Source organism: Taudactylus pleione, unplaced genomic scaffold (genome assembly GCF_031769625.1).
Source record: "Taudactylus pleione unplaced genomic scaffold, aTauple2 ptg000587l, whole genome shotgun sequence".
Taxonomy (NCBI): Eukaryota; Metazoa; Chordata; class Amphibia; order Anura; family Myobatrachidae; genus Taudactylus; species Taudactylus pleione.
In genome coordinates, this window is record NW_028284989.1 from 1,708,251 (window position 1) to 1,724,429 (window position 16,179).

Consider the following 16,179-nt stretch of genomic DNA (forward strand, 5'->3'; position numbering starts at 1 on the left):
AGCTATGATCATGGGGGTGGGGGGGGGTTATTGCCCTATGCAGTGCAGATCTCAGGGCCTGATTCAGAGCCGGACGCTATTTGCAGACGCTTGTTCAGAAAAAGGGGCTGGCTATTTAAATTGAGCGCTCGCTCTTTGCGGTCTGTTGACGCCTCTATGTCTGGGCGAGCGTCCGCAACATGCGCTCGCTATTTTGTAAAGACGCCCCTTGGCCGCTCACATCATACGTCATCTCCGCTATTTATTTGATTAATCAAGTACATCGAAAGGCGTATGACTGCTGCTATTCTTGTGGCAGCAGTTTCCTACCGCAATCATGCGAGCAGTTCAGGCTAAAAGACAACCAAGTGACGTGGTCGATGACGCTGCTTTGTTAATTATTTACACCCTTAAAACGCCCGTTTTGACCTTTTGGCACGCCTGCGTTCGGATCTCCACTCCCCGTTTTCAAGCACCTTCCCCTGTTACCACCCACAAACGCCTCATCCTGTCACTCAAATTAGCAGGCATTCACTATATTGCGAGCACACAATTTCCGACCGCAATGACTGGTTGGCGCATGCGCATTACAACCCATACGCATGTGCAGATGTGCGAACATCGCTCGGAGCGAAGGAGCGGCCACTTACGAGCGGCTCTGAATCAGGCCCTCTTTTGCTTATGTCTTTGGAAGAATAGAGAAGATGTGCCAGCAACTAGCTTGTTTTTGGCTGCATAACAAATATACATTTTCTATGCGTGTGCATGTATCGCATATAGACACATTAGTATGTTGGGGCCCCTTGAACACTGGAGTGTTTTGAATCTGGCTGAGCACCACTTCTAGTCACTCGCCGTATCAGATCTTAGTTTACGCATTGCATTGGTGTGGTGTAAGTTGAACAGTGTTTTTGAAATGTGAAATACAACCTGTTCTGTTGTATCAGGACAATGATAGGGCTAGGCCCAGCAGAGAAATAGTCTGCTTGTTGAATCTGCCTGGAGAGAAGATATGTCATTTGTAAAGCTGGGCTAGGAATGGCCATCGATAGTTATAAAACTTTGATTGTTAACTTCTGCCATCGATGGCAGATTTGCCATCGATGGCAGAGATCCAATTGTTTTCTGCCATCAATGTCAGAGTAGAACCCGATGCTTTTTTTTTCTTTTATGTCGGCACGGAGCTTAGCCACACCACGGTGGCTGCTAACCTCTGCCCCCTTTTTTTTATTGGCACACGGCCCCCCGTGCTCCCCAGCACCAGTGGCCATCAAGTAGTGCAAACCATTGATAGTTCACCATGGATGGTTTAGTGCTATAGATGGTAATCACTGATGGAACCATCAATGGACAGCCCACCGGCGGCCATCCCTAAGCTGTGCTATGGTAGGGATGGACATCAGAAGCCGATGGTTTGCAACCAGCAATGTTTCTGATTCAAAGGAAGTACTTTTTCCATTAATTTGCAGGTATTCGATGGTTAGCAGACATCGGTCACAGCTTTTCCGATACCCATCCGTTGGCTGACTGCTTTTGTGCAGCTGCGGACACAGCCGGAAACAGGAAATTATGGAACCTAAACATTTACTACTGATGCCCACATTTGTGGGTGTCATTGCTATCAATCACCCCACCTCTCAGATTGTAAGATCATTTGGGCATGGTCATCTTGGCGTATGCTTCATGTTATCGTATTTTGCTTATATCAAGATTCCCTCAATGTACAGCGCTGAGTATTTTTGCCAGGGCTATGTAGAAAACTGGAGGACAGAGCAGTAGAGGAATGGTGTAATAGAGAGCAGTAGGGAGGTGAGCTTATGTGGCACCATGGAATGAGGACGAAGCAGAAGTGATACACAGTGGCATGGGTGCTATGGTTTCATAGTCTTCCCTAGGTTTAGTGTGTTCCCTGGCTGTATAACTTGTCAGCTGTTCCTAAAATCAGAGCTTGGTTACATTAAAGATAGTGGCCTAGCCCATACAAGGCTGAAGGATAACTGATGGAGATAAGCGGATACGTTATCGCTGGCTGCAGACCAGAGATGTTTTAGCCTGGGGCATGAAGTAAACTGATGCATTTTTTACTTTTTGATTCTCTCTGGGAGAAGCCCGGAGGTGAGATGCAGCTGACCACTGCGAGGGCCGGCTGGGCTATTTAGTCACTAGGCCCCGCCCCCTTCTTGACAATATGCTGAATCCTGAGTCCACAGGGAGGGCCGGCTGGGCTATTTAGTCACTAGGCCCCGCCCCCTTCTTGACAATATGCTGAATCCTGAGTCCACAGGGAGGAGGATAGGGCCAAATGATGCCTATATCTGCCCCACCCCCTCCATACTTACCTTCATTTCGGGTATTATCTCCCCATCCTTCCCACTTCACTAGGAAAAGGGCGGGATGTGCACCTTCCGGGAGAGTAGGTAAGTATGGCGTAGATCCGGGCATATACAAGGACCGAAACACCCACTTTGAGTGTCTATAGAGCCTCAAAAACCACTTGGTGCATCTTTAGGCATAACCATTGGTCGCGCCATCGAAATTTCCACCCGCCCCATGCTAGGAGCAGACTTTGGCCTCCAATGGGAGCGATTATGCTTCTGAGTTCGCAACCACCTCAGTGGCACGCCTGCGCCACTCCCATAGTCACCGCCCAGGAACACCCCAATACATTTTCAAGACCTCTCTGAGACCATGCCTCATAATCGCAACTGCGCCTCGGACTATGGGCACATGCACGCGCAGAAGAGAACCATCTCTCAACTGCGTCCGACATCGACATTGCGCCCGACTCACAATCAGGTCCATAGCGTTATTGAGAGGGTATTATAGCAATACAGAGTTTTAAATATTCTAGTAATTAAAAGAATGAATTTTACTGAACATTAAAACAAGCTAGAAAGATCACAGACATGGTGTTTAATGTGGCTTGTAATTGGGTAATATAAGGAATTATTTGTAATTAGGTTCCATTTTTCTTTCCTGTACTTGTACTCAGTTTGATATGTCATGAACTAGCACCATTTTTAATCAAACATATGTGTATAAGTCACTGAATTTCAAACCCAACTCTCCAGCCAATAATATGTGTATCAGCGAAGCCCCGCTGTGTTTTGGCTTGATAAAGGAACCCATTTGGGTTATCAAACCAAAACAAAAATCCCATTAGATCAAGACCAGGCTCCTCAGTCCTATCTCCCTGATTCTTCTAATTACAAACAGCACAATGATGATCGTACGGACCTAATCAATTTCCTCTGGCTGTTTCCCGTTTCGCTGCTAATCAAGAGAATAAAACCTCTTTTCTTTGAATACGTTTGTGTATTAAACAGCAAGAAGTTGGCATCGATTAATAGCACTGCCCTGCGAGTGCTTTCAGAATTTAATTTGTCCAACAATTGTTTAATTTAAAGAGTTATTTCTGCCCCCTCCAGAAAATCAATGCCAGAAACTGAAGGGAGGGCACCATAGGAAAATGGCTTTTTAATGGGAAAGGATTGTGCTAGTTATTACTCTGGAATTTATAGCTACTCTGGTTTAACTCTTTGCTGAAGGGTAACAAATATTACAGCCTATTTCCACATCTTGCAGTCTGAACAACACTATTAATTATTATTAAATGTTTTTATATTTAATTATTTTAAAGAGAGAGGCTTACTGCTGGTTGGTGTAGTGGTTAGCATTACTGCCTCATAGCACCGCGGTCTTGAGTTAAATTCCCAACCCGGCCCTAACTGTATGTTTTGTATGTTCTCTCGTGCTTGCCTGGGTTTCCTCCCACACTCCCAAATATACTAGTAGGTTAATTGGCTCTTGACAAAAATAAGCCCTAGTGTGGAACTGTGGTAAGGAATATAGATTGTAAGATCCACTGGGGCAGGGACTGATGTGAATGGAAAACAAGAATTGTGGTGCGCTCTGGGGCATACATATAATATGTTTCTCCTTAATTGGCTCCCCTATTAGATTGACTCTCTTTCTGTGAAATGGATGTTATGAAAGTTTGTGGTAGTAACTGTGGAATGTCCCTCTTTGCTCACCTCTCCACCTCAAATATAATATATTGCACAGTCAGGGTTGGACTGGCCCACAGGGGTACAGGGGAATCCCCCGGTGGGCCCCACTGCCTGTGGGCCCACCCCCTCCCCTAGGGATCAGGTTCAAGACTGTGCACTTGAACTATATATTATACATATGTTACATTATACTGCACAGGACTATGGTGTATTATCTACAATGCAGTGCTGTTATTATTTTTTATATTTATTAAAGGAATGGTCAACATTTGGCCACTGTGAACCATCCTTGTGACATTTATATATCTACAAGCATTTCTATACGGGACTTTTATTGAACCATATAACATCTATGGATATACGGTGTACGTTACCCCAGTCATATTGAGTGAGCACCTATGTGACATCTTAGTACCGAAAATTTTTATGTTGAATATATTGTTGTTTTTAAAAAACTTTCCATATTTATTAATTTTGTGTGGTATTTCAAACATCAGCACTTCAATTTATTTGTGCATTTGTTGTTGTTTTTAGCAGGATTTGCAGATCCTGTTTATTGAAGCTGCTTGTTTGAAATTATATTCAACAGGTTGGGAAAGCGCACCTTTTGTTGTTCTTATATATGCACTAGAAGTATTCACTATATATAAATTTTTAAGGAGCCCAATTCATGCACTCTCTGTAGAGGCTGGCCACACCCCCTTTAGAGGCTGTCCACACCCCTAAATATGGGCCCCTATCACTGCATTTTCCCGGTGGGCCCTTCATTCCCCAGTCCGACACTGTGCACAGTATCAGGAACTTGGGAAACGCTGTTGTGCAGGATAAGGTAAGAAAGTCTGTACTTACCTAAATGTCTCTGTATGCTTCCTGCTGGTTCCATCACTCCCGGTGCTTGCAGAGGTGGTGTGGGAGTTGCTGTTATATGTTGATGAGCGGTGTTGTTATTAATAATTCAACAATATAATTGATATGTAATGCAACACTATTTTATTCTTTTAGGCTTAGTGTCAAAGACTCCAAGAGTTCTGAGATTTTAAAACCAAGAGCATGCATAATATACTCTTTATAAGTACAAGGTAAATGTCCAAAAGCAAAATATAGTTCAAACTTTATAAGTGACCGGGGGCGTGTCCCAATGCTTTTCATCCAAGATTGGACTTTTTCAAGGTTGCCTCTTCCTTTCTAGACTGCTCCTTAAATAGGCTAGGTGTCCAATAATTACCTTGTCTTTCTTTCCGGCGTGTCCCGAATCCCGCGTGTCTCACACTTCCGGGTTTGTATCTTCGTCTACAGTACGTGTACATTCTTCCTTTACTCTGTGTTTTGGTGGTCACTAGAGTGTGATTATTAGTCTTCAAGTCCTCACTGCGCATGCGCTGCTGATCGCGACCATTTTGGAAGTGATTTCTGTTTTTGTTGGTTTGTTGCTTTCACTAGAGTAGGATTCTGAGTCTCCAAGTCCTTACTGCACATGCGTCTTCACTGGCAGCCATCTTGGCGGTGATTTCCTATTATTACTGTTGCCCATAAACAAGGTCTTGAAAGCGGAAGATACTTTCTAGAACAAGACCAAGAGCTCGAAGATGCACAGGTCAACTTCATATTATATGTGGTTTGAGGGTGAATTTCTACCTACAAAACCATGACACTGCCATGGGAACCAAGTTTGCCCCCAGATAGGCCAAGCTGTTCATGAGCCGTTGGGAGATCAGGAACATCTAGGCTAGGCATGAGCTTAGGGCGAACTTGGTCCTATGGAAACATTACATTGATGTTCTGATGTTTATCTGGCAGGGCGATGAAACATCACTGATGGAATTCACACGATACATGAACAATAATGTTCAAAATCTGAATTTCACCACCAACTACGATAAAGAGAGAGTTGAGTTCCTTGATCTAGAAATTTTTATCAAAAATTCAACAATCCAAACCAGAACACACTATAAACAAGTAGATGTTAACATTTACATCCTAGCAGAGAGCAACCACCACCCCAATTGGATCCGTAGTATCCCATAGAGTCAGGTCACATGGATCCGCAGAAACTGTACAAACATTGAAGACTATGAGATACAAGGATCAAAACTATCTTCTGTCTTGAAGACTAATAATCACACTCTAGTGACCACCAAAACTCAGAGTAAAGGAAGAATGTACACATAGACGAAGATACAAACCCGGAAGTGTGAGTCACGCGTGATGCAGGACATGCCAGAAAGAAAGACAAAGGTAATTATTGGACACCTAGCCTATTTACGGAGCAGTCTAGAAAGGAAGAGGCAACCTTGAAAAAGTCCAACCCTGGATGAAACGCGTTGGAACACACGACCGGTCACTTATACAGTTTGAACTATATTTTACTTTTGGACATTTACCTTGTACATATAAAGCGTATTTTATGCATGCTCTTGGTTTTAAATCTCAGGACTCTTGGAGTCTTTGACACTACGCCTAAAAGAATAAAATAGTGTTGCATTACATATCAATTATATTGTTGAATTATTAATAACAACACCGCTCGCCAGCATATAATCGTAACTTCCACACCACCTCTGCAAGCACCAGGACTGAGGGAACCAGCAGGAAGCATACAGAGACATTTGTGCAAGTAAAGACTTTCTTACCCTATCCTGCACAATAGCGTTTCCCAAGTTCCTGATACCATGCAATATATTATATTTGAGGTGGAGAGTAGAGCAAAGAGGTTTTGCTGTAACCATCATTTACTGTACCTTATAAGAACACCCATCCTACAGTCTTCTGTGTGGTTTACAAACTCTGGATTATATAGAGAGACAATTTTAAGGATACCATTATTGGGGAACCTACTGTATATGCACACCTATATTAACCTTTTTAAGAACACCCTCCCTACAGATTAAGTCTGAACTATATACTGATTGAAATAGGAAAAGGGACATTCTACAGTTACTGCCACAAACTTTCATTACATCTATTTCACAGAAAGAGAGTCAATGTAATAGGGGAGCCAATTAAGGATAAACACATTATATGTATGACCCAGAGCACACCACAATTCTTGTTTTCTATACTTTTAGCGAATACGAGGTCGGGATACCTCTATATGTGAAGCAGCTAGGGAAATTACAGTTAAACCCCAGAGCGCTGCACAATAACCATTTAAATAGTGATGTGAATGGCCATATACTCTCTGTAAAGCGCTGTGGAATAGTATTAGTATGTACTATATAAATAACTGGGAACAAAATAAATAAATATTGTAGAGCAGGAGACCGCAACCCCCTGGCACGTGGAACAGTTTTAAGTGGCACATCAAAGGTTTGCAAGATTTACTAGCCAGGACCAATAGGTACTGTACGTTCCAGGTTTAAATTTAGGCCTCCTTTATATGTAAGCGAGAAATGTGTTTATTTATTCACTTACAGATAGCAAACAATGCCAGTAAGCATAAACCTCCCTAATTACCTATAAGCTTGGTCGGAGCATTGGTCTTGCTGGCTGTTTGATATTACTAATCTCTTAATAGTTGTGTGGTCCTCAAGGCACCCTAACAGTTCAGGTTATAAGGATATCCATGCTTGACCACAGCTGACTTAATTAGTACCTCAGCTAATTTGATTTAACCACCTGTGCTCAACCATGGATATCTCTAAAGCTGCATACACACACACAACGATTTAGTTAATGAACGATTTTAGTAAACGATTTTTTCCCTTGAAAAAATTAACTAAAGTCGTTTACTAAAGTTGTTCATTTACTAAATGTAATGAACGATTTTTTAGAACTACAAAGGATTTTTGCATATTAACTTACTGAAAATCGTTCAGTTGACAAGTCTGACTGAACTACAAATTACAAACTACAAACGTGAACGCGCATGAATGATAATCGTTCTTCGTTTGACTCAAAAAGTGAACGATTTTTTCAAACGATTATCGTTAAAAGATATAGTTTAACGATAATCGTTCAAAAAATCGTTGTGTGTGTATGCACCTTAAAACCTGAACTGTTGGGGAGCCTTGAGGACTGCTTTTGGGAACCTCTGCTATAAACTACAATATCTAAGTATATACTGTAGATAAAGTCTCTGATAAAAAAAAAAATGTTCACTATTAAGTGCCAGGGCAAACTGACTTACAAGGAGTGCAGCCATCTTAAAATGTCTCCTAACAATTACTTATTTTGCAGATAAGATGAGTACACATTTATCTATTTACTTGTGTATAATATAGCTTGGATATCACGCTGTTTAGAATCTTGTGTTATCTTAATCCGGTTAGGGAATTTACAGATGCAGAGAGCTATTCTCACACTGTGGGTTAAGATTTATTCTTCTATAGAATATATCTTGCTACAGTATATGTATTCACTGTGTAAGTTAGCTGAAGAGCCGTCTGCATCTATAATATTTTTTCACTCAATAATTCGAAAAAGCATTTTTGATTGGTGGCGGACATTTTGTCCATAAACATTGAAATGGTGTCCATATTTACTAAGCAATTCCTTGAACTTCATAACTTCAATGTGGGAGTCCATGAGTCTTATCAGCTTTGCTGGTTTCCCACCGAGCACAAATACATGGATTATGTGGGAGTAAAGTACATTTCTTTCTATTTATAACTGCAAACCTGAAAAAAAAAAGTGAATTCCTAATGTAATTGAACACACTTATTCAAAAGCATGAGCCTTGTTGATTTCTCATTCACGAAAACGTGTTCCAGCAGAAGAGTTATGCTGTTAACTCCTTTGACGCTAGAGGCCTTTCTCTGCTAGATACATCATAAGACTTCCATCTTGTTTGTCAACAAGAGGGAGAAGTGCAGATCAAAACATCCGCCGCAAATAAATGAAACTATAAACTGAAATGAGCTGTGTTTTATATCTACTTTGCGCAGGCTTTGAAGCTTTTGTCAAGGTCTACAACAAAGACCTAGAAAATGGCCTTGCCACTGTCATCGCCATGGAAACCTCTACTTTGAGGAGAACATGGGGTCGGCCATTAAGCTGGTTCAAAGGGCCCAATTTGTATGACAATTGAGTGATTTAAAGTCGAAATGTGGTTTTGTTTTCCTTTCATACACAAATGTGCATGACTTGAATGTTTTTGATGTTAAAAAATGTTTTATATTGTAATTAATATTATCATATTAGAATATGTATTGAATATATTAATAAATATACTCCTATATTCTGTGGAATACTTAATATGTATGATTATTATGTTATATGGTTATTGTTTTATAATTATTTTTTACAGAGCTTGCATTGATATATAACGTTTGAGGCTTTTTCAGTGTCACTTGTCGTTGTGTTGTACTGTACCACACCTTTTGCATCACTAATAGCTGCTACTAGTGTTTAGTCTGCTGCTAAATCCACGGCTTGTCTTTTTACCATGTCTCATTCTTCCCTCCCCATGCTTCCTCCATTTTGCCACTTTCATAATCCTGCCTGCTGTGTGACGTCAACCACATTGACCTCCTTACCCATCTACAGACTCCCAGATATTTTACCAAGGTATTAGTCGCCCTATGTTCACCTTTAGCTGTGCATGTACAATATGGATTTTAAAGCTCTCTTTTGTAACGGGGGTTTCTCACTATTTTGAGCTTTAATTGTTTTACATGATTAACCGTCCAGATAAAAACTTAGGCAAGGGTCTGTAGTATGACCAAAGGAGAATACTGGATGACGTTGGTTAAACCCCGTTACTGACAACTTAAATATAAGACAACCTTGCAACAAATAGATGCATGAAATTGTTTAAGAAATACCTACTGTATCTAGTCTATACACATTAAAGACCGCTATTTTATGAGAATATCGAAAGTGACGTAGTAACATGACTGAGGCACTTCATGACTAATATAGTGGTTCCTAAGCAAGTGATTAGCTGCATTGTTATCAAGACCTCAAAATGGCTGCCTCAGCTAAGGGGTGGGTATTGTTTTCTAAAGGCCCGCACACACTGGACGATGTGTGTACAGGGCGATGTAATCAGCGGCGGGCCCGGGGGGAGTATCGGCATTGTTAAGTGCATCCACACTTGACGATACCGGCAACGACGATCGTCGGCAGAGGGCTGACAGCATGGCAGCGCTAACGATATCCCCAGATTGAGCTGCATGTACAGCTGACTGCTAATATCGTTAACGACCCGAGGGAGCGCGCATCATCCATCGATGAGTGCATACACACTGGCCCATATGAACGATATATCGTTCAACAATACAGTTATGGATATCGACCAGTATGTACGGGCCTTAAGTCTATTTTTACATATTTATTTTTGAAAACTACAAAATTCTTATTATATTAGATTAATGTAACTGTTAGATACATTTACAGGACATGATATATATAGATATATAGATATATATATATATAAAATAGAATAATCATACAAATACCTCAAAAGCGCTAGTCAAAGGATGTGCTGGGGTCCTTGATGGCTCAGTCCAACACATTTTTTTATTTTTTTTTAGCTTACAGTTCATACTCTTTCAAAAAGATTTAGGCGGCCATTTTGTGTCCTGAACCAATATTAGTGAAAATGTAGCCTATCAGTTGGTGATGGAAAAAATGGCATCATTGATGCCACTGGTTCCTGTTGGATTGATACATGGCATTCCCATAAATATGGTTGCTTCCACTGTCTGTATGCTACAGATGTACTTTAAAATCCACTATTCCATCTAGGACCAAACATGATCAGTATTTTACAGAATGGCTGCCTTCTGTGTGTGTTGGTAACAAATGAAATGCACAGGATTTTGGTCACATGATATCAGAACTTTGTTCCTATATATTTGGGAAGAAATACCTTATATTATTATAGTACTGAGATATGGGAGCCACAGTGGTTAGACATTCACACTGCATGAATTTCCTTGTGTTCCTCAGAGCTGCATGTAAGACCTACCCCTCCGAGCGCTGAAACTCCTCTTACTCATTGTGCAATGCTTTTTAATAGATGGTTTTTACTTATTAGTGTTTGTGTGGTCTATAAAACCTATAGTTGTATTCTTTGTCTTCACTCACTTTTGTTTTACTCTTCCTCCCAAACCTCCTCTTTTTTTCCCCGGTTTTCTACCAGATCCCAGTCCCGTACCTCAATCAAGCATTGACCACATCGTAATTGGAATAGTCGTAGCCGTCATCGCCTTCCTCCTGTTCTGCCTGCTTATTGTCTTGGGACGCTACTTGATCAGACACAAAGGTAAGGTCTACCCAAGACCTGTCACATCTCACTGTTCACAGAATGGCACCACTTTTAGGGGCTCTATTTATCCAGTGTCAAAATAAACCTATCTCCAGTGTCTTCATCAGAGATGGGGCTTACCCCTATCTATCAAAGGACTTCCCTTAAGATTCGCTAGACATGTCATCCCTATACATATCCCCCGAGCCTGGCTTGGCAGAGCAGTAAGCTGAGCCTTACCTCTTTGGTCCAGTATCACCGAGGTGCCTGTCTCGGGGACATTTTATTGATGAATCATGGTGATAGGTGAATTTCTGTTGCTGTGAGTGGTGATATAAAAACAACCCTACTGTAACTTTATATATTGATAAAAATGCCCGTCAATTATAAATACAGAAGACATCTCTTTGTCTCCCATTCCTTACCTAAAATACTACATGTAACCTTATAAAACTATTTTGGTTCCAATGCTTTACAAAACATTGTTCCAGCCGTCCGGAGCTATGCATGTTTACCTTGTAAAGTGGCACATAATACCACCTCAGATTGGCAGTGGGCATTGACCATAAAAGATGGACATGTTTGCAGGAATACAACATTGGTAACTGTTAGGAGCAAAAAGATTTTCAACTGCACCCCCACAGCCTAGACTGTAGCCAAAATGATATTGGTCAACGGAGTGGTTGCACTGTTTAAGATGGTTATGTAGATTAGTCACAGGAACACTTCAAATAATAGATTAGGTCAGAGGTTCCCAAATCCGATCCTCAAGACTCCCCAACAGTTCAGGTTTGTCCTTGGTTAGCACAGGTGACCTCAGTCAATTTGATTTAACCACCTGTGGTCAACCATGGATATCTCTAAAACCTGAACTGTTGGGGAGGCTTGAGGACCTCATTTGGGAACCTCTGGATTAGGTAGTGTTTAATCCATGTCATCTCTTGACTTGATTTCGAAGGCAGCTTGTCATTAAGATACTTCTGTATCTCCTTTAGTTCATTATGAAGAGATGAGGATGATAATGGTGATGTTGCAGTATTGTCTATCTGTCCATTTTCAGGCACCTATCTCACACACGAAGCCAAGGGCTCAGATGACGCCCCCGACGCTGACACCGCTATTATCAACGCAGAGGGAGGACAAGGTGGGTCTGATGACAAAAAGGAATATTTCATATAAGCTCAACTCCTTTCCTTAAAAATGTGACCACGGCAACAAGATCAACACATGTTTAACAACATACGGCAGCATCGACAGAACAAAGCAAAACCAACATTTGGAAAATTTGGCACGGATGACTCTCTCTCTAACAGGGCCAAAAAAATGGAGATGGGGACGGGAGAGGAAGGGACAGTGGATGGAGAGATCTTGCTTCTTAAACAAACTTGTATAAAAGTTATTACTAAAAACTCTTAAAAAGATGAAAAAAAAAAATTGCTTGCTTAAATCTACATATCTTCAGTGAACGCACTATTCTAACAAACAAATAATATTAATAATCGTGAGTTAAGATAATATTTTGTTTATTTTAATTTCCAATGTGTACAAAGTTTTATGTTTTTATTTTTTACTTTGGAATGTTGGGGTGGGGAGGGAGAAAATATATTTAAATATATTTAGTGTTTTTTTGTTGTTTTTTTTTTTTCTGGGTAAATTAAACTTGTAGGATAGATATTTTCTAGAAAGGAATTTTATCCGTCAGGAATACATAGGGAGTGATTTATAAGGTGCCACAATTTAAAGCTTCCATTTAAAGACTAGCATGGCTGCTCCTGGAACTTGGTCCGATGAAGTGTACGGTTTCTATGTTTAACCCTTTGGTAGCCAGAGGTATTTTTTCTTTGTCATTTTTTTTAGCTCTTGACGGGAAAAGCTTAAACGATGCTCTTGGCACTTGAAGAGTAACATGTTCAGTAACCAAGTGGATTCTGGGGAAGTGATGTAGATGAGCAAGAGTGGATCTCTCAGCTAAATCCGCTCTTGGCTTAAGGCAGGGCAGTGTCCCTAACCGAGTTTGCTTAGGCTAATCAGGGTCTCGGTTTTTGCACAGAATAAAAGAACAAGGCACAGTGTTATTTGTTTAGTGTCATAATGTTTTACATTGTTTTTGCCCTATATCATTTCCCCCAGGCAAAATTACAGAATGGTAAGGTATGGCAAGTGACGGACCAATCAAAACAATCCATTCTACACAGTGGCTCATGAGGCTGAAGAATGGATTCATTTGATTGGTTACCAGCTAGCAGTGAGAAGTTTGGTTGCAACACATATATCTCCAATAGATAACTGGTATATAATCTCTTATAATGTACCATACCTCCTATCACATTTACCACATGAATGCATCATCAGGTAATTTATCGTTTTGCAACTGTGGATTTCATTCTCTCAGAACTGACAGCATCACTCATCTGGCAGAGTTCTGATATTAACCAATAAATCTCTGTATTATGTCATACTATGTATGTACCAGGCTTGGCATAAAAATATTTTCTGCTGTGTCTTTGTTGCATTGTCCATCATTTTGTAACCTTTACTTCTTGATGCATTAATCCTACACATTTTGACTATGTTTGCAGCTGGATAATGTTGAAATTACCCCCGAAAAGGGCTTGTTTGCATATAGAACTTTACTAGTGCTTGTTGGGCTAATGTAAGCAAATTGATCATTCATGTCTGCTATTTGCACCATGTTATTAGATCCAGTTTATGTCAACTTCATTCAGTCACCTCTTGATAATTACCACTAATGAACATAGTGAACATTGTGAAGTAATTTCTAGGGCCATTGTCACCCTACCTCCAGCCCTATTACCCGTGTGGGTAGTATGCAGGAAATCCACTTTACAGTACATCAATTCAGTGGTGCCCAGCCAGATGGGATCACAAGTGTCTTTGTACCATTGTCTTGAACCCCAAAAGAGGCAGTTCCCAAATCGGGACACCCCACCATCAAAGTTGCCTGAAAAAGTTTGCATGGATAATGTCAACAGTATCCATTTTAAAATGTCTACAACACATAATCATATATTTTATCTTTTATATATATATATATATATTTATGTATATATATATATATATGTACCATATATTTGTATACATACTCTGTGTATGATATATATATATATATATATATATATATATATATATATATATGTATATATATATATATTTTGTAATATATATATTTTTTTTTTTTGTTCAAAACCAATAATGTTGAAAATTGGTAAAACAGAAACAAGTTGAGGGGGTATATGGTTTTATTGTGACAATTGCAGTCAGTAGCAGCAGAGAAACATCCTCATTGGTAATTATGTGCATCATCTGGCAAGGTGATTCCATCTTACATTTCTGTGGCTTTGCTTTAAATTCCATGATCAAGCTAATTTAAAAGCATTCCTTGGTAACATGGTGCAAACAGCACAGGTGTCCAGAAACCAATTACACACTTCCTATCAGTAGTGTAAACTGCACTGTTAAATTCTAATAGCGGACAGGTTACATCACATTAGGGCGTATTTAACAGCATACGGCATAGAGCAATGACGGGTTATACCCATAGCAACCAATCAGCCTGACTATGCTACAGTCAGGTGCATAAATATTGGGACATTGACAGAATTTTCATATTTTGGCCTCTATTCACCACCACAATGGCTTTGAAATGAAACAAACAAGATGTGCTTTAACTGCAGACTTTCAGATTTAATTTGAGGGTAATTACATCCAAATCAGGTGAACGGTGTAGGAATTACAACGGTTTCTATATGTGCCTCACACTTTTTAAGGGGCAAAAAGTAATGGGACTATCAACTCAAAAGCTATTTCATGGACAGGTGTGGGCTATTCCCTCACTATTTCATTATCAATTAAGCAGGTAAAAGGTCTGGAGTTGATTCTAGGTGTGACATTTGCATTTGGAATCAGTTGTTGTCGACTCTCAATAAGAGATCCAAAGAGCTGTCACCATCAGTGAAGCAAGCCATCATTAGGCTGAAAATTCAAAACAAACCCATCACAGAGATAGCAAAAACATTAGGTGTGGCCAAATCAACTGTTTGGAACATTCTTAAAAAGAAAGAAGAGAGCTCAGCAACACCAAAAGACCCGGAAGACCACGGAAAACAACTGTGGTGGATGACAGAAGAATTATTTCCCTGGTGAAGAAAAACCCCTTCACAACTGTTGGCCAAATCAAGAACACTCTCCAGGAGGTAGGTGTATATGTGTCAAAGTCAACAATCAAGAGAAGACTTCACAAGAGTGAATATAGAGGGTTCACCACAAGATGTAAACCATTGGTGAGCCACAAAAACAGGAAGACCAGATTAGAGTTTGCCAAGCAACATCTAAAAAAGCCATTACAGTTCTGGAACAACATCCTATGGACAGATGAGACAAAGATCAACTTGTACCAGAGTGATGGGAAGAGAAGAGTATGGAGAAGGAAAGGAACTGCTCATGATCCAAAACATACCACCTCATCAGTGAAGCATGGTGGTGGTACTGTCATGGCATGGGCATGTATGGCTGCCAATGGAACTGGTTCGCTTGTATTTATTGATGATGTGACTGCTGACAAAAGCAGCAGAATGAATTCTGAAGTGTTTCGGGCAATATTATATGCTCATATTCAGTCAAATGCTTCAGAACTCATTGGACGGCGCTTCACAGTGCAGATGGACAATGACCCAAAGCGTACTGCAAAAGCAACCAAAGAGTTTTTTAAGGCTAAAAAGTGGAATGTTATGCAATGGCCAAGTCAATCCCCTGACCTGAATCCGATTGAGCATGCATTTCACTTGATGAAGACAAAACTGAAGGGAAAATGCCCCAAGAACAAGCAGGAACTGAAGACATTTGCAGTAGAGGCCTGGTAGAGTATCACTAGGGATGAAACCCAGCGTCTGGTGATGTCTATGCGTTCCAGACTTCAGGCTGTAATTGCCTGCAAAGGATTTGCAACAAAGTATTAAAAAGTGAAAGTTACATTTAGGATAG

The 16,179-nt window shown here is 40.3% G+C and overlaps 1 protein-coding gene across 5 annotated transcripts in view; it reads left to right on the top strand.

Annotated features, from left to right (window-relative positions):
• CADM3 (cell adhesion molecule 3) overlaps positions 1-13,679 on the top strand; it is a 501,868-nt gene extending 488,189 nt beyond the window's left edge. For 4 of the 5 annotated variants that reach the window (XM_088453789.1, XM_088453788.1, XM_088453791.1 and 1 more), the window contains 3 exons: positions 9,474-9,494; positions 11,074-11,196; positions 12,239-13,679. In XM_088453789.1, the coding sequence (XP_088309915.1) occupies positions 9,474-9,494; positions 11,074-11,196; positions 12,239-12,357 (263 nt within the window). In that variant the 3' untranslated portion in view covers positions 12,358-13,679. The remainder of the gene's footprint in view (positions 1-9,473; positions 9,495-11,073; positions 11,197-12,238) is intronic. The other variant, XM_088453790.1, reaches the window with a different exon arrangement.
• Positions 13,680-16,179: the final 2,500 nt, after the last annotated feature.